This window comes from Engraulis encrasicolus, chromosome 8 (genome assembly GCF_034702125.1).
Source record: "Engraulis encrasicolus isolate BLACKSEA-1 chromosome 8, IST_EnEncr_1.0, whole genome shotgun sequence".
NCBI classification, from domain to species: domain Eukaryota; kingdom Metazoa; phylum Chordata; class Actinopteri; order Clupeiformes; family Engraulidae; genus Engraulis; species Engraulis encrasicolus.
This window is the reverse complement of record NC_085864.1, coordinates 25,127,225-25,145,504: the sequence shown is the minus strand read 5'-3', so window position 1 is coordinate 25,145,504 and position 18,280 is coordinate 25,127,225. Positions and strand designations below refer to the sequence as shown.

General features: G+C 43.0%; 2 protein-coding genes across 2 annotated transcripts; both read right to left on the bottom strand.

The window, feature by feature from the left end:
• Nucleotides 1-1,785: 1,785 nt before the first annotated feature.
• Nucleotides 1,786-8,415, bottom strand: LOC134453811 (extracellular calcium-sensing receptor-like). Its single transcript, XM_063204559.1, has 7 exons — nt 8,360-8,415; nt 4,450-4,741; nt 3,921-4,134; nt 3,346-3,887; nt 3,020-3,247; nt 2,793-2,916; nt 1,786-2,699 (listed from the first exon to the last, which is right to left on the bottom strand). The coding sequence occupies exons 1-7, from the start codon at nt 8,413-8,415 to the stop codon at nt 1,786-1,788; spliced, it is 2,370 nt and encodes a 789-aa protein (XP_063060629.1).
• Nucleotides 8,416-8,800: 385 nt separating this feature from the next.
• Nucleotides 8,801-17,653, bottom strand: LOC134454338 (extracellular calcium-sensing receptor-like). The gene is made up of 6 exons (XM_063205293.1): nt 17,442-17,653; nt 16,714-17,005; nt 15,561-16,343; nt 15,241-15,468; nt 14,982-15,105; nt 8,801-9,922 (listed from the first exon to the last, which is right to left on the bottom strand). The coding sequence occupies exons 1-6, from the start codon at nt 17,651-17,653 to the stop codon at nt 9,009-9,011; spliced, it is 2,553 nt and encodes an 850-aa protein (XP_063061363.1). The 3' UTR covers nt 8,801-9,008.
• Between the last annotated feature and the right edge of the window lie 627 nt (nt 17,654-18,280).

Genomic DNA, 18,280 nt, shown 5'->3' with positions numbered 1-18,280 from the left:
GCTTTAGATCACAAGGCATAAAAGTGACTAAGAACAACCATAAGATCAGTGCTGGGACCCCTTCTGTTTGCGAGGTACACTCCCGCCCAGATCAAGCACAAGGCCTTGACCCTTGCCTACAAAACCATCGCAGGAACAGCTCCAGTTTATTTGAAGGACTTACTAATCCATCTGTTCGCTCTAAGTACTCCCAGTCAAGACTGTTCTCTATTGTTTACCCAAGTGGTGGAACGGCCTCCCAGAAGCAACAAGACTAAGCACGTCTCTTGCAGCCTTCAAGAAACCTCTTTCATGACTATCTGCTCTGCTAGACTAAAGGGCCGTACACACACGTCGCTGCTAGTTACTCGCTCAGCGAATTAACTCAGTAGAATGTCAATGTGTTCCAGCGAGACTCGCAGGCGAGTACTGTACAAGCAATGCGATGTGGGTGGATGCCGAGTTGAAAATATTTTATCTTCGAGCGAGGCGATAAGCAAGTAACCAATTGGAATGCAGAGCTCAGTACTTCTCGCCTGTTCATTGGCAGTTAAAGCCACGGGAACTTTCAGGGAACGTTCCATGAAAGAGTGGCGAGTAGGCGAGCAAGCGAGAAGCTAGTAATGTGTGTGTACGCCGCTTAATGTCTGAGCTGCCCTATCCCCAGGCCAGACTCTTGACATGATGTGTGTGTGTGTTTTGTACTCTACTTTACAAAAAACCCCTAACCCTTCTTTGCATTTGCACTTGTTGTGTATATTTCCTGTGTGCTTTGTATATGCTAGTGATGTTGGCTATGATGATGTCCTCGTTTGAAAGTCGCTCTGGTTATAAAGTGTCTGCCAAATGCAATGTAATGTTATATAATGTAATGTTATTAGGGCCTACTGCTCCACTCTCTACATAAACATTTACCATACTATAGGATATCTAGTTTGTACCTCAATGTGGTTTTGTGCCTGTGACATGTCTGATTCACTTCAATTGTTTTATGGGAAATGCTCAATGTTCTTAGAAAATATTATGTTGATGAATAAATAAAAACTAGATATTATCAAGGGACTCTTTATTGCATAATATGCAGGTATATACAAATGTTGAGAAAACATCTGTCATTGACGCAAACGATCAGAGGAATCCATATCTTCGTAACGTGCAGCAATATAATCAATTTTGGAAACTGACATATGAAAAGGCAACTTTATTTTTTATTTTGTAGTAGACGATGCATATCCAGAGCATGCATGAGACAGATGTGGTGAGGGGCTGTCCTGTGTGTCTGGGTCTGACCTGGAGGACACCACAGTCTGGAGAGGGGCCTGTGGAGAGCAAAGCTAGAGGGTCAGGGCCCTTTGGGGAACCTCTCCCTTGCAATAACATTGTGGTCAGATTTCAAGTACAAGTACTTTGACAAAGTGGTACTTATTTAAGATTTAATGGGTGCATATTTGGGGTGAAAGTCAAAGTATAAAGGATTGTGGACTGGTGTGATGCTATAACATACCGTATACTATATATAGGCCTACACTATGGTAATTCATAATAATGAAAAATATATGTGGGAGCTGAACATTTTCTTCCTTGGCAGCTATATGGAGCCTGGTGCTGTTTTTCCCACGTGTAAGGGTTTTGTAAGGGTTCAAGTACTTTGACAAAGTAGGACTTATTTAGGTTTTAATGGGTACATATTTGGGATGAAACTCAGTGTACAGAGTAATGTCTATTGTTGCTTTAAAAAGCATAGGTTGTGCTATTTCTTCATAATAATGAAAAATATGTGGGATCTGAACATTTCTTCTTGGTCTTCTATATGGAGCCTGGTGCAGTCTTTCCCATCATGTGTTTCTTTGTGTTTTGCTCAGGCTTTATTAGAATAATGTAACATTTTGGTGTGAAAATACACAGAAGTAATCCAAAACTAGAGGCCAAAATGGCAAATATCTCCACAGCCACTGTAAATTTTCCAGGAGAGCTGACATAAGCTGGAATAAAAGTGATCCAGACTGCACAGAATATCAGCATGCTGAATGTGATGAATTTGGCCTCGTTGAAGTTATCTGGTAGTTTACGAGCCAGAAAAGCCAGGACGAAACACAACAGAGCAAGTAGTCCAATATAACCTAATATGGCCCAAAATCCTATGGCTGAACCCACGTCACATTCTAGAATGATCTTATCAATGTAAAGGTGCATGTTTCTGTAAGGGAAGGGAGGTGATATGGTCAACCAGAGCACACATATGAGGACTTGTACAAGAGTGAAGCCAAGAACACTGAGTCTCTGTTGCAGAGGCCCAAACCACTTCATGACATTACTGCCTGGAAGAGTGGCTCTGAAGGCCATTAACACCACTATCGTTTTCCCCAGAACACAGGAGATGCAGAGAACAAAGGTGATCCCAAACGCTGTGTGACGCAACATGCAGGACCACTCAGAGGGCCGACCAATGAAAGTAAGAGAACAGAGGAAGCAGAGAGTCAGGGAGAAGAGCAGCAGGAAGCTCAGTTCTGAGTTGTTCGCTTTCACTATGGGTGTGTCTCTGTGTGTGAAAAACACGGCTGCCACCAAAATAGTGACTGTCGTACCAAATACAGAGAAAAATACCAGCACAATTCCCATGATCTCAGAATAAGACAGGTATTCAATATATTTCAACACACACTTATCCTTACTCTCATTTGACCAGTACTCCAAATCACATGGAATGCAGTCATAGGAATCTGAAAAAAAGATGTATTTTATGCATTAGAAGTGGTTGCATAAAACATATATATATTCAAAATTTGAAACACAAGATATGAGCTATGTTCTACCTGTTTCATTGCTGATTTCTCCCTCTCCACACGGTATACAGTCGTAGCAACATATGGGCTTTCCTTTCTGTTGGGCCTTCCTGGTACCTGGGGGACAGCTCTCACTGCACACAGACACGGGCACCTTTTTGATAGTTAGAGAAATAAATTACCGCAACCAGCCATTATGAATAATTTAGCATCAAACATACGTGGATGTCTGTATGTGTTAAATGTTCCTGTTATACCTGTGATTGGCCACCGGCCCATGTCAGGCCTCCTTGATTCAAAACAAAGCGCTGTTCTGAGGGTGCAGATGTGTCATAGACTCCAACAGATTTAAACTGCAGAGTTCCATCGTCATCGGGCTGCCAGTTGACCAGCTCATACCGAGCAGCAGGGTCTCCCCTGGAGTCAAAAAATATCTGCTCCCCAGTCTTGGAGGTGAAATTCACCTTCTTCAAATACTCAAGCACCTGTTGATGTAAAGCAATGACTAAACAGTGAGCAAACCTGACATTTGTTTTTGCAATTGTATTCAAATCATAAACACATAGACATTTCTATTGTTTACCTTTTCAGGAACTAATACATTCCATATACTGCCATTGTCACTGGCCTCCATTATAAGGCTGTGTAAAGAGTGTGCAACAGCATACACAGCGGTGTAGACTTTGTTAGTGATGCGCAGCTCAGACATATCAGTGTACTGATTCTGTAGAGTCAGCAAGCTCTCCGAACCTGTGCACTGTGAACCTGTTATGTGAGTGTTTTCGAACGAGCACTCAAACGCCGTCTCCCAGAACTCCCTGAGAAGGAGATTGTGCGGTGCTTTGAAAGGATGCACGTCGACCAGAAACTCCTTCAGGCCGCTGAGCTGTACGTTTCCAATTACAAAGCCAATGGCACCTGTGAGGAAACTGAAGGCTTTTGTCTCTGACAAGCCTTTGGAAGTTATCCATGATTCGCTACCCACCCACTGTAGCCCTGATACGTTATGCTGTGCCAGCTCGTCCAAAAGAGGGATGATATCCCCCAGTGACATGAACGCCACTACAACTTTGGCCGTCGCCTTTCTCATCACCTCAACCACAGCCCGTATTTGCTGTCTGGTATCTGTTCGGAAAACGGCTTCAGAATACTCAACACAAATCCCCAGCTCCTCCGCGGCCTCTGTAAAAGTGGCCATTCCGTTATATCCGTAATCATTCCTGCTTCTTACGGCTCCGACCCACGTCCAGCCAAAGAGTTTGACTAGCTGTGCCAGGGCTCTGCTCTGGTAGTAGTCACTTGGGATGGTCCTGAAAAATGTTGGGAACCTCTTTTTGTTACTGAGACATGCGCATGTGGCAAAGTGACTGACCTAGAGGTGAAAATAGGGCAAAAAGAAGGAAGCATGACATAATTTTATACCCAAATAAGTTGCCTCACAACAAAGATGTGTCATTGTGGCAGAAATACACGTTTTACACGTAGCCTCTTACTGCAGATGGGGTCGCCGGTGGGCCTATATACTACTTACTGAAAATACTCAACTACATCATGACATTGTTGGTATAACATTACAGAGAGCAGAAACAGATTAAGACATAGCCATTACAATGTTGGTGAAAGTAAGGTTATAACATAGGCTCTGCGCAAAGGGGTTAATAATTCCTTAAAAAAAACCTAATCTCACCACGGGGATACTGAAAGGTCCCACTGCAGAGGCGATGCCAATAGTGGGAGTGGAGCCAGACTCCCCTACGATGGCTTGAACAGCCGGTGGCCGCTGGCACGACGTGTCGCTCAGAGTCTCCCCAAAGCCATTCATCAGGGCCATGGCTGAACGGATGCCCAAGATAATGGAGCTGCAAGCATCGTATATCTTGTATCCTAGAGTTATGCCTGGTAGTAGGCCGGTGCTGTTGTTTATCTCCTCTATAGCAAACATAAGGGTCTGGGCAAACTTAAACTCACGCAGATTCAGTCTGTAAAAAATACAGATTAAAAATATGTACAATACACATAACATTGTGGTTTAAAACCGTTAACATGCGCAAACGTTTTCACTGCAACTTGCTCGTTATGCTTTCATTTTCAAAATGTAAGATACAGTACAGTAGTGCTGAAAGTACAAACCTGATACATGAGATAGGCTCAGGCTCTGAGGTAAAAGTATGAGTTTTCATTACAGGTTTTCTGTGTATAGAAAAAACTGCCCCGATATTGACATCCCCTTCGGCAGCCAAGAGAGGCAGAGCTGGCTGGGCCAGCAATCTACAGCTCTGTAGAGATAATCTGGCACACAGACTCAGCAACAGCAGTAGCAGCAGAGTGGGGTGGGCCATGACTGCGTCCACAGAGTGGAGGCCAGTGGCGAGGCACAGCAGTTTATTATAGCGATCGATATGCCCCCACAGGGACCGGCAAAGGACCGGCATAGAAGAGAAGGGTGTTTCTATAATTAGAGTGACATTTCGGGAAAAGCTACATGTCAATTATCAGTATTTATATCCCCGAAACGCGGAGCATCTGGGATATTATTTTTATATCCCCGAAACGCGGAGCGTCGGGGATATTATGGTTTTGCGTGCGCCGCCACCGCGTTAGGTCTTTCGTGTTAACGCGATACATTTTGAACGGATGTTAATGCTCTAGGGTAGGTTCATGAACTGATTAGAGTTTGGAGGCCTACACTTTCAAGATGGCTGAATTCAAGATGGCCGAATTTTTGTTTGGCCCATAACTTCTGACCGGGTAGATGGATTTTTCCCAGATTTGGTGTGTGAATGCTGTAGGGTAAGTTAATGAACTGATTCGAGTTTGGAGGTCAACACTTTCAAGATGGCTGAATTCAAGATGGCCGAATTATTGTTTAACCCATAACTACTGACCGGGTGGCTGGATTTGTCCAAGATTCGGTGTGTTAATGCTCTAGGGTAGGTCCATTAACTGATGAGATGTTGGAGGCCAGCACTTTCAAGATGGCAGAATTTTTATTTGGCCCTTATGGTAACTTCTGACCAGTTGGATGGATTTGTCCTATATTCGGTGTGTTAATGTTCTAAAGTAGATTCATGAACTGATTAGATTTTGGAGGCCAACACTTTCAAAATGGCAGAATTTTTATTTGGCCCATAACTTCTGACTGGGTGAATTGATTTGCCCGGTAACACCTTATTTTAATAGTTCACCATTTCAGTGGATCTACCACATTAGGTACAGTGTAATAACCAGTGTAACAATATTTCATACCATGTAATACTTGTGTAATACCAGTGTAACAATATGCAATACCATGTAATACCACTTACACACAAATACATGATGTAAGTACAAAATTGGTACGTGGTGTTACACTAGTATTACATGGTATTAAATATTGTTGCACTGGTTATTACACTGTACCTAATGTGGTAGATCCACAGTAATAGTGAACCATTACAACAGTGTTACCATTTGCCCCATATTGTTCTGTCTTTTCTTTTCTGCCTATGCATGTCATTTATGTATGTATAGATATCAAATATATTTCTTTTATTTTTGTAATTTAATATATAAGTTTATAAGAAGGTGGACGGGAGTGGTAGGAATGATGGGGGACTGGAAGAGATATACCTTTAGCAGTCGGAGGCGACTGCATACAGTAGGCCTAGTTTTTTCCAAATAAATACCTAGATGTTTCCATAGTATACACCCTTAAGTTTCCAAACAAACTAATTGCCAAGCTTAATCTTAAATCATTTGTAAAATATTTGAACAAAAACGAACATTTGATTGATGATTTTGTCAACAGTGCTATGTACAAAAGTTATGTCATTTCAAGCATAGGCGGTGTATATCAAAATACTACACAATTGAAAAGACATAAGATTGAGTGCCTAAGTTCTTTACAAGAATTCACTGTGATACAGACTGACACTTTTTTCCATTATAAATCCCTGTAATGTCAGATTTGAATATGGTCCGTGGCCGTGGTGCTGATGTACTGCCACGGAAAAGAAATGTCTATACGGTAGACATTCCCAAGTTCAGGAGTAAGGGGCGCCACTGAGCGTTCGGGCAGTATCTGCACCCGCAGGTATGTGCAAGGTCTGAGTGGACATCCCCCGGCCGATGATGGTCAGAGAGCAGAGACTGAACAGCGATGGAAGGGAGGTGAACGGGGAGGTGGTGGGTGCGAGCAAGAAAGCAAATTTCTGACTGGAGACAGGTGAGCAGAGAATAAATGCTGAGTTTGTAATTGAGGGGCATTCCACATTTCAGTGCACTGAAATAACACCGAATGATGGCTGAGCGCAGAATGAGATTTAGGGGGGAATATGCGTGCCTATCTTTTGCGCTGAATTTCGACGAATGATGGTGGAGTGGACAAGAGAATGCAGGTGGTAGTTAGGGTATGTCAAATTTCTTTACGCTTCTCCCAAACTTTCCTTTAAATTTCCTTTTTTACAAAAAAACGTCCATTTAGTTAGTTCACTCTCAGGTATGCATACATCTTCGTTCTAGCTGGAGAACGAACTTCTCGTGATAGTGCCTCTCTCGCAGGAGAGTGGTTGTCCACACGGTGGACTAATCATCAAAGTGCTTCACGGGTCCGTAGGGACCACTGCACTCAAGAAGCTGAGCTAGATTACGTGCCGTATTGGGCAAGATCGCTGGCCATGGTGCTGAAGTGTTGCCACTGCCGAGAAATGACTATGCAGCAAAAATTCTCAGGCGCGGGAGTACAGGGCGCCACTGAGAGCTCGGGCAGATATGTGCGAACTCTGAGCGGACACCCCCTGGCAGATGATGATTGGAGAGGAATGGAGGGAGTTGAACTGGAAGGAAGCTAGGTCAAAACTAGCCTCGCGAGCCATCCTACGTACTTCCGCCAAAGGATTGGCTCCACTACTGTAGTCTGGCCGTGCTTCTCTGTGGAGTGCCTGGAGCAGTAGAATTTTGATCGCAACGCCCCCCCAGAAAACAGCCAATAATCGAATACGCCCCCCACGTGGGGACGAAAGGGGGAGGACGCTCGTGACAATGACGTACACATCTGCGCCAGAGCCATTGGTCTGCGCTATGTTGTTGTTGAGTAACTGCCAGCGATTGGGTGAGAGGTGTCCAATAATTTCAAACCATAACTGAGTGCAAACTTCCTGCTTCCTACAATCGCTTCAGAGCAAACAAATGCCAGACCATGAATACGAAATGAAATGGTAGTATTATGGGATGGTCAGGACCAGGCTAGGGCAAAACACCTGACGATTCGATCGAACAGCAGCAGAAGGGAGGTGAACGGGGAGGTGGTGGGTGCGAGCGAGAAAGATTTTTTTTTTTACTGGAGACAGTTGAGCGGAGAATAAAGGCTGTATAGTTAATTAAGGGGCGTTACAAATTCCAGTACGCTGAAATTCCATCAAATGATAGCAGAGCAGAGAATGAGATGGAGCTGGTTAAATAAGTGGCCTATCTTTTCCTGTTGAATTCAGGCGAATGACAGTTGAGTGGAGAATAGAATGCATGTGGTAAATTACGAATGCCAAATTTCATTACCCTACTGTTGAACTTTCGTTTTGAACAAAACGTGCATTTTCAGAAATGCACCCCTGAATCTGTACCTCAACATGGCTTTGTGACTCTGACCTTCACATTGCAGGCCCACCTCTGGAGCCATTGTGACTGTGGAAATGCTCACTGTTTTCTATCCGGACACTGATCTTATAGCTTTAACCAGGTCATCAAATCAAACAATGTGTAGATCATCAAGTAGATCTTTATTACACAATAGATATATACAAAGATGTGGAAATCATGTTCAGAATCCTGCATCATGATCATATAATGTGCAGAAAAAAAATCAATTTTGCAAAGAGACATATGAAAAAGCAACTTTATTTTTTATTTTGTAGTAGACGATGCATATCCAGAGCATGCATGAGACAGATGTGGTGAGGGGCTGTCCTGTGTGTCTGGGTCTGACCTGGAGGACACCACAGTCTGGAGAGGGGCCTGCGGAGAGCAAAGCTAGTGGGTCAGGGCCCTCTGAGGAACCTACTGTGGAATACTATTGTGATGTGAGTGATCAGACTTCAAGTGCTTTGACAAAGTAGGGCTTATTTAAGATTTAATGGGTACATATTTGGGGTCAATGTACAGAGTGATGTGTATTGTTGCTTTAAAAAGTACAGTATATGTAGGATGTAGGTTATGGTAATTCTTCATAATAATGAAGCATATGTGGGTGCTGAACATATTCTTCCTTGGCTCCTATATGGAGCCTGGTGCAGTCTTTCCCATCATGTGTTTCTTTGTGTTTTGTTCAGGCTTTATTAGAATAACGTAACATTTTGGTGTGAAAATACACAGAAGTAATCCAAAACTAGAGGCCAAAATGGCAAATATCTCAACAGCCACAGTAAATTTTCCAGGAGAGCTGACATAAGCTGGAATAAAAGTGATCCAGACAGCACTGAATATCAGCATACTGAATGTGATGAATTTGGCCTCATTGAAGTTATCTGGTAGTTTGCGAGCCAGAAAAGCCAGGATGAAACACAACAGAGCAAGTAGTCCAATATAACCCAATATGGCCCAGAATCCTATGGCTGAACCCACATCACATTCTAGAATGATCTTATCAATGTAAAGGTGCATGTTTCTGTAAGGGAAAGGAGGTGATATAGTCAACCAGAGCACACATATGAGGACTTGTATGAGAGTGAAGCCAAGAACGCTGAGTCTCTGCTGCAGAGGCCCAAACCACTTCATGACATTACTGCCTGGAAGAGTGGCTCTGAAGGCCATTAACACCACTATCGTTTTCCCCAGAACACAGGAGATGCAGAGAACAAAGGTGATCCCAAACGCTGTGTGACGCAACATGCAGGACCACTCAGAGGGCCGACCAATGAAAGTAAGAGAACAGAGGAAGCAGAGAGTCAGGGAGAAGAGCAGTAGGAAGCTCAGTTCTGAGTTGTTAGCTTTCACTATGGGTGTGTCTTTGTGTGTGAAAAACACGGCTGCCACCAAAATAGTGACTGTCGTACCAAACAATGAGAAAAATACCAGCACAATTCCCATGATCTCAGAATAAGACAGGTATTCAATATATTTCAACACACACTTATCCTTACTCTCAATTGACCAGTACTCTGGAGCACAGGGAATGCAGTCATTGGAATCTGGAAAAAAAGAGAAAAGTTTATTTTTGTATATGTCCGGTATTTCTGTATATCCCATATACACTGTAAAAAATGCCCGTTGAAATTACGGCAAAAAACTGTCAAATTGCAATAGTCAGTGACCGTAAAATGTAAAACAGTTCATCTCTGCACTAAATACGGCAAGCTACTATTAAGTCAAAAAGCGCTACATTACTTTATTTTTGACATGTGTCATATGTAGAAAATACTGGACTCCTTCTCTGTAAACGAAAATATTGGAAAATACCGTTCAGTGAAGATGAAGTAGTCAAGAAACGGTACACAACTTTATTTTTCACTGGTGTCATATGTAGAAAATACTGAACTGTTCACTGAAAAGAAAATATTGGAAAATACCGTTAAGTGAAGATGAAGTAGTCAAGAAACGGTACATGACTTTATTTTTCACTGGTGTCTCATGTACACAGCAAATTTGTCAGAGTTAGATTGATCAGAGTTGGACTGGTGTTCAGCCAAAATCTTAACATCAGGAGTTGCAGCAAGATTACACAGCGTTATTTGACTCCTTTGGATCAGAGTGGTTGAGCTAAGAGAGCTAGAGAGTTAATGTTTAACTCCCTAGAGAGTTATGAAAACCATGCTTCAGCCATTTTTGTTGAGTCCCCTATAAGTGAACCAAACTCAATCCTCTGTAAGTGAACCAAATTGTGAACCAACAGACAAAGAACTCTGTTCTGCTTTTCTTCACATTGTGTATACTACAAAAAGTAGATGCTCTTTCTGATCGTGTTAGGCTCTTTGAGTCCTCTTTTTGTCCAATAGATCTCTTGTGATTGGACTTGTTCCAGGAGTAACTTGTCAAACCACTTGTTGTAACAGGCAGAGTTTGATGTCAACACACTATTTGCTACTAGACTACAACCCTCTGCATGTGTTCTAGTTCATCCTGCACAAAATTCTCCACCGTAATCATTTTTTCTAGAGATGTCCGATAATATCGGCCCACAGATATTATCGGCCCGATAATAGCATAAAATGTAATATCGGTCAATATCGGTATCGGATTTTTGACCTATCAAAACCGATATAACAATGCTTGAATTACTGTGCACTTTTCTCCTTAATTATTTTTCTATTTTGCACAGACAATGTTAATATTTGGAAAGGTTTGTTGCATTCGAGAATGCATCTAGTGGGGCATTACAATAAACGTAAGCATATTTTGTTCCACAACAGCAGATTTGTAATGTTACTAAGGCTGTAACGATATTGCATCGAACCGAGGGATCGCGGTACGCAGACCCACGAACCCTTATCGCGAACCTCCCTCGCAGAATCGCGATGCGCCCTTTCAAAGTTGTTAAGGGCTCTGCATACTTAACGTGCGCATTTGGCGCGAGAACCATTAAAATGTAGGCTACCCCTCAGTCTAGAAAACAGCAGGATACAAATGTTTGCATATGCGCTTAAAAAAGACGAGTAGAAAAGGGGCGCACTGACATGTGCGAGTAACACTTCCATTCACCCCTCTCTTATAAAATGTTACGTCCAACCAGCACGTGCATTTGTTGTTATCAATTGCCTGAGAAACCTCCGCGAGACGAAAAACTTGGGCAAACGTCGGAAGGTAAAGCATGAAATGAACAACTGACTATGAAGGCTTTATCAAACGTGTGAATATTTTTTGATTCATGCATGCGCCGATGCATGTTGAGTGGGGACTGACGTTGAGCGGAGAGAGAGAAAGAGAGCGAGAGAGATGCTCCGCCTGCCTAAATTCTCAAACCACGCTACACTCTAATAAGGGAAGTGTCTGAAGTCGGGCGAACGTTAAGGTCGATGTGGATATTAGGCAGCATTGCCGCATTGACCGCCTGCCTAGCGAAAACATGCTCTATTTCAGCCTCTGCATCCATTCCCGCTCTTGACAAAATGTCAAATCACAAAACCAAACAAAGGACAACGTGCGTGTTGCAAAGTGAGATGAGAACATAACTGAGGTACATTTCGAGTTTTGTTTAGACTAAGCGTGGCGCGCTGCCGCACCATCAAAAAAGTTACAAAAATATTAAACATCAAAATCAAGTGTTGCATTTCTGTAAGTAACATAATACAACATGTTTCCTGACGAAATATGATCAGTGTTGTTTTCAGTTAATGTTTGGATATTAATTGGATAATGTTTGATAATGTGAGACAGTTCTTATAGGCTACCTACTGGAACCCTGACCCTTCTCTCTCCGTCTCTGTCTCTCTCACACACGGTCAGCATCTCAGCATGATATGATCTAAGCCTATTAATAATAAGCCTATTTTTCGTTGGTGAACTAATATCCCTTATTTCTCTGTGTTGTGCTTTGATGTCAACACCTGGGGAACAGGTTGCAGTGGTAGGCCTATATCTGCAAAATCATTTAGTACACCTCCAAAATTAATGTAGGCAGGTAGCCTAAATGCAAAAAGAAAGCATATATAGGCCTATATATATATATATATATATATATATATATATATATAAAATTTATTTTCTTTTTTTTTCCTTAAATAAAAAATAAAAAAAATCGTGGGGCGTATCGAACCGTAGGTCATATATCGTGATACAAACCGAATCGTGGGTTGGGTGTATCGTTACAGCCTTAAATGTTACCTAAAATTTGTTATGAGGAAAAATAACCCACATATATCGGCATCGGCATCGGTATCGGCCGATATCGGAATCGAAAATTGAGAGTTGGACAATATCGGCATATCGGATAGCGGCAAAAAAGCCAATATCGGACATCTCAAATTTTTTCCCTGATTGGACTTTGAGGCTTTGCCATCAGAGTTTTCGATCGAGAGGCAAATTGACACAGTAAACCTCTTCAAAATTCAGAATATCCTTTTTTACATTCCTCCTACCCAACAGAAAGCAATGAAGGTTATAATGAATTAAATATTAATTACTCCACATAAAACAGATTGCCTGTCTGCTTGGCTCCAGGTGCCTCCACTTTATAGATTTGACAACAGTCAACAGTCAACTGTGCAACAGTTAAGGACTGCAAATGGCAACAGTTTGCACTTTTTGCAGTAATTCACTGTAACTTATATATTTCTCCGGTAACAGCCTACAGTTTAGCCTTATTTAATGTGTAAAATATACCTATAGGCTAGCATAATTTGAAAAAGTCTACCTGTGACAGTAATCTCAATAGGTACCGTTTCCGGAATGAGGGCGAGTGGACGCTGGCGCGTTTTGGCTGCCGCTGCTCGTTCTCTTCCACTCCTAATCATTCACTAACTCAAAAAATACACACAAAACTTTCGGACTATTTTCACCCTTTTTGGAAGAACCTGTCACCGATGCCTGGCTGTTGGCAAACTTTAACGGTGTTACAGCTACACGTGCGTTGGCCCGCTGCTGTGGCTGCACAAAACCTGCTGTTCTCGATTGCTGCATCCGACGCCTGCTCCAACACTGTCTCCAGGAAGTCCGGACTGCTGTGGATCCAGCGTGGCTGCTGGTTTCTCCGACCACTCTACACCATGTGCCGTTTCCTGGCTGCAGACTTCTCCAACTACCACAACCTGCACTGCCTTCGTCGTCCATCCTCGGCTTCCTCGCGGCGTCCATGCCCGCGTCTTGCTCGTTGTTGGTGACATGGCGAGCTCGGATGCCCCCCTCTGCCGGCGTCTCTGCGGCTCCTCCATCCATAGAACTTCACCGGCTTGTTTGGCTGCCTCCTTCAGCCGAGCTCGCCCCCACGACGGGAGGCTCTGGATTTTCGTATCCTGCCATGGCCTTTTCATCGCCGCCCCCGCTGTGGGCTTCCATATTTATCCACTACTGTGAACGCTCCATACCGTCATGATTTATGGACAAAAAAGAACTTTCCATTGCCGTTGTGTTGTGTTTTAGTCTCTGTATGTCTTTGAATGTCTGTTCATGTTTTTGTTTTATGTTACATGTTCTGTAAAGCGTCTTTGGGTATTTAGAAAAGCGCTATACAAATTTGATGTATTATTATTATTATTATTATTATTATTAATCCCTTGATTCAGTTTCTTAGAAGCAGCCCAGTCTATTTGAAACTGTCATTCTACCCCATTCAAATCAATCTGTCAATCAATTCCTGACCTCACCTGAGTGCTAAGGGCTGTCATGCAATGATTAACTTACTGCCTGCACCTGCCAAATGCCTCATCACTCGGGTCACATGGTTCACTTGAACATGTATTTTAACCGGGACTGTTGCATTGTACTGCTCACTGGTTGCTAGCTAGCTAGCTGGCTGACTGGCTGTAACGCCGGCCGGCCGGCCTGCCCTCACCTGGCCTGGCCTGGCCGGCCAGGCTAGCAGGTCACGTTATAAAGGTGGCTGTATGGCTTGCTAACTAGCTTGTTTCTTAGCTTGCTTGCCTCGCTAGCTGTGGCCTTCATTTTCCTTAAGGTTATTTTCAGGCCTTTTTTAATAAGGAATGCATTTGCATACCCTTCATTGATGATACTAGACTGGTCCACCTGCCAGCACTAGACAATCTGGCAATTGGGCATTTATTTAGGTATCTAATTAGGTTGATGTTTATTGGACTCCAGTGAGTAGAATCAGTCCAATCAGTTGTCTGTGATTGCAACTCTATAATTGGACTCACCTGAGTATAATCAGTGCAATCAGTTGTCTGATTGTAACTCTATAATTGGACTCACCTGAATATAATCTGTCCAATCCCCCCACACACACACACACACACACACAGACACACCTTCACTCACCTTAGCCCCCCTCACGCAGACACACACACTCACACCCACACATTCACTTAGCCCCATACCCCCCCCCCCCCCCAAAAATACAATACTTTTTAAACTCTAAAATACTGCTAAAATCGCAGCGTTTTAAAATGTAAATAAATTTTTTTGCCGTACATGAGGGGAAACTTTTACCGTAATTTAACGGTATAGTTTTGATATCTACTACTACTATTATTTCACCGTAAAAATGTCATAATTTTTTAGCACTGCTGCCGGCAATTTACCGTAAAAACAACAGTTCTTTTTTTACAGTGTAGTTGTTATATTTGGTGGGTGCTCTACCGGTTATATTGCTTATCTCTCCCTCTCCACACGGTATGCAGTCATAGCAGCATATGGACTTTCCTTTCTGTTGGGCTTTCCTGGTCCCTGGGGGACAGCTCTCACTGCACACAGACACGGGCACCTTTTGATATTTAGAGAGATGAAATTGATTAATCACAATCAGTTGTTGAGTAAAATATAAATTCAGTCAAGTATCAGATTACACAGATTTGGTTTAAATCAGTATAAGGAGAGTGTTGCACTTCATTTCTTGTACCTGTGACTGGCCACCGGCCCACGTCAGGCCTCCTTGGTTCAAAACAAAGCGCTGTTCTGAGGGTGCAGATGTGTCATAGACTCCAACATATTTAAACTGCAGAGTTCCATCGTCATCAGGCTGCCAATTGACCAGCTCATACCGAGCAGCAGGGTCTCCCCTGGAGTCAAAAAATATCTGCTCCCCAGTTGTGGAGGTGAAATTCACCTTCTTCAAATACTCAAGCACCTGTGGGGTTAAATGGAGACATTGTGAGCTTTGTTGAGAGATTATATTTTGCATGTATGTATGTTTCAGCATGAATTTCCATTTATAAGTACCTTTGAAGGAACTAACACATTGAGTTCAGTTTCATTGTGATCCATCAATAGTTTATGAAGAGAGTGGGCAACAGCATATACAGCGGTGTACATTTTATTAGAGATCCGCATCTGAGCCATATCAGTATACTGACTCTGCAGAGTCTGCAAGCTCTCTGACCCTGTGCACTGTGAACCAGTCATGTGGTTGTTGTCAAATGAGCACTCAAATGCTGTCTCCCAAAACTCTCTGAGAAACAGATTTTGTGGCGCTTTAGAGGGATGCACGTTCAACAAAAACTCCTGCAACCCTTCTAGAACCACATCTTGCATTGTGAACCCTACGGCTCCTGTTACCAAACTATAGGTATTTGTGTTGAAAAGGCCTTTGGAAGTGATCCATGATTCGCTTCCCACAAACTGGAGCCCTGACATGTTATGCAGTGCCAGCTCGTTCAAAAGAGGGATCAGGTCCGCCTGTCCTAGGAATGCAACTATTACTCTGGAAGTGGCCCCCTTAATCACTTCAACAATTCTTTGGAGCTCCTTTTTGGGATCTGTTCGGAGGTAGGCCTCGGAATACTCAATGCAAACACCAAGTTCCTCAGCAGTTTCCACAAATGTAGCTATTCCGTTATTCCCGTAATCATTCCTACTTCGAACAGCTCCGACCCACGTCCAGCCAAAGTGCTTGACCAGCTGTGCCAGGGCTCTGCTCTGGTAGTAGTCGCTAGGGATAGTTCGGAAAAAGCTGGGAAATCTGTCTGTGTCGCTGAGACAGGCGCATGTGGCGCCATGACTGATCTAAAGATGAAATTAAACAGAAACAAAAAGCAACTTTGTGAGTTTACACTACAACATTCATATACTGTACATCTTCATATTGTACTGTGTACTGTAATGTCTGTTCTCCACTGCTGTTTTTCTGGTAGGCCTACAGCTCGGCACAGCGCGAGTCGGCCGCCACTTTTTGTTTTTCGAATAGGCATGACACAGTGCAATCGTAAAGCAAAAAATGGCCGCCCAGTCACACTGTGTTGAGCTGTAGGCCTACCAGAAAACTGGCAGTGGAAAAGAGGCATAATTGTATCGGTAGCCCCTACTGTCCACTGAGCATGTTAAGACACATGTACTAAATGTAAAAAAAATTCTCCTCATTTCTGTATCGTCTCACCATGGAGATGTGGAAAAGTCCCACTGCAGAGGCGATGCCAATGCTGGCAGTGGAGCTAGATCCCCCTACGATGGCTTTAACAGCCGGTGGCCGCTGGCATGACGTGTCGCTCAGAGTCTCCCCATAGCCGTTCATCAGGGCCATGGCTGAACGGATGGCCAAGATAATGGAGCCACAGGAATCATAAATCTTGTAGCCAAGTCTCACGCCAGGTAGGAGGTTAGTGTTGTTGTTGATTTCCTCTACCGCAAAAATGATGGTCTGTGCAGTTCGAAACTCACCCATATTAACTCTGTAAAAAATATTCATCACAGAGATAATGTCACAAGACTTGCAAGACTCTACAAGGACAGCACAATGTTCAGACACAATGTTCAGACATACCCATTGCATACTGTATGCATATACTGATCTTCCACAGCAAGTACAGTACTACAAGCCAAGTGGTAAACAGTTGTACCTACTTACATACACTGTGGTATTAATATTTCTCAGTGTATGCCATAATGCCCCAATTCCCACATATAAGCAATACAGTATTTTTGTTTATAAAGCCACCAATTTTGCATTTTCAGTCACTTACCTTTAGCAACAAATGAAATGATTTAAATCAATTCATGAACCTCATCATTGTTGTCATAAAATGTTATCAGTCTAACATAAAACTCATTACAGTCATCATCATATATTCAAGTAAAACAAACAATAGAGTGTCACACGGTACAAACCGGATACATGAAGCAGGCTCTGGCTCTGTTGTAAAACTAGGAGCTTTCACCACAGCTTTTCGGTGTAAAGACAACACTGCCCCGATATCGATGTCACCTTCAGAGGCAAAGACAGGCAGAGCTGGCTGGCCCAGCAGGCGACAGCTCTGTAGTGATGCACTGAGACACCACGGGCTGAGCAACAGCAGTAGGAGCAGAGTGGGGTGGGCCATGCGTCCTGCGTCCACAGAGCGAATGCCAGTCGAGTCCTGGCAAGGTGAAGGGCCACAGTTTTTAGTACACGAGATGTTCCCCCAGGGACAGAGAGAACACAGATCCTCCCTTCAATAACACGTAATATGAGGTCATGCAAAAATAAAAATAAAATACGGATAGGAGTGGGCAAGTGTATTGTGTGACACATGACATCATGTTAAATCATAGCCCATTTCAGTGAGTGTTATTGTTTCTTAGACCAATGGCTGCAGACAGCGTTTTATGCAATGTGAACACAAGTACGCGTGCATTGTTTGCATGTATGTGTCTGTTAGAAATGCTTTTTTGACGTATTGCAAGACCCAATCACTCAGGGTTTTCACATGGCATGGTCCATGGCACAATATGGTGTCTTATACAGACTTATTCAACAAAGGGCAATTCTGTGATATGGTATTCATTACATTACCCTTAACTGATGCTTTTATTCAAAGTGACATACAGTGATTTATGTACAGGGTATTGGTTACAGGCCCTGGAGCAATGCAGGATTACCTACTTGGCGTGAGACTTGGCTACAAGATTTATGATTCCTGTGGCTCCATTATCTTGGCCATCCGTTCAGCCATGGTCCTGATGAACGG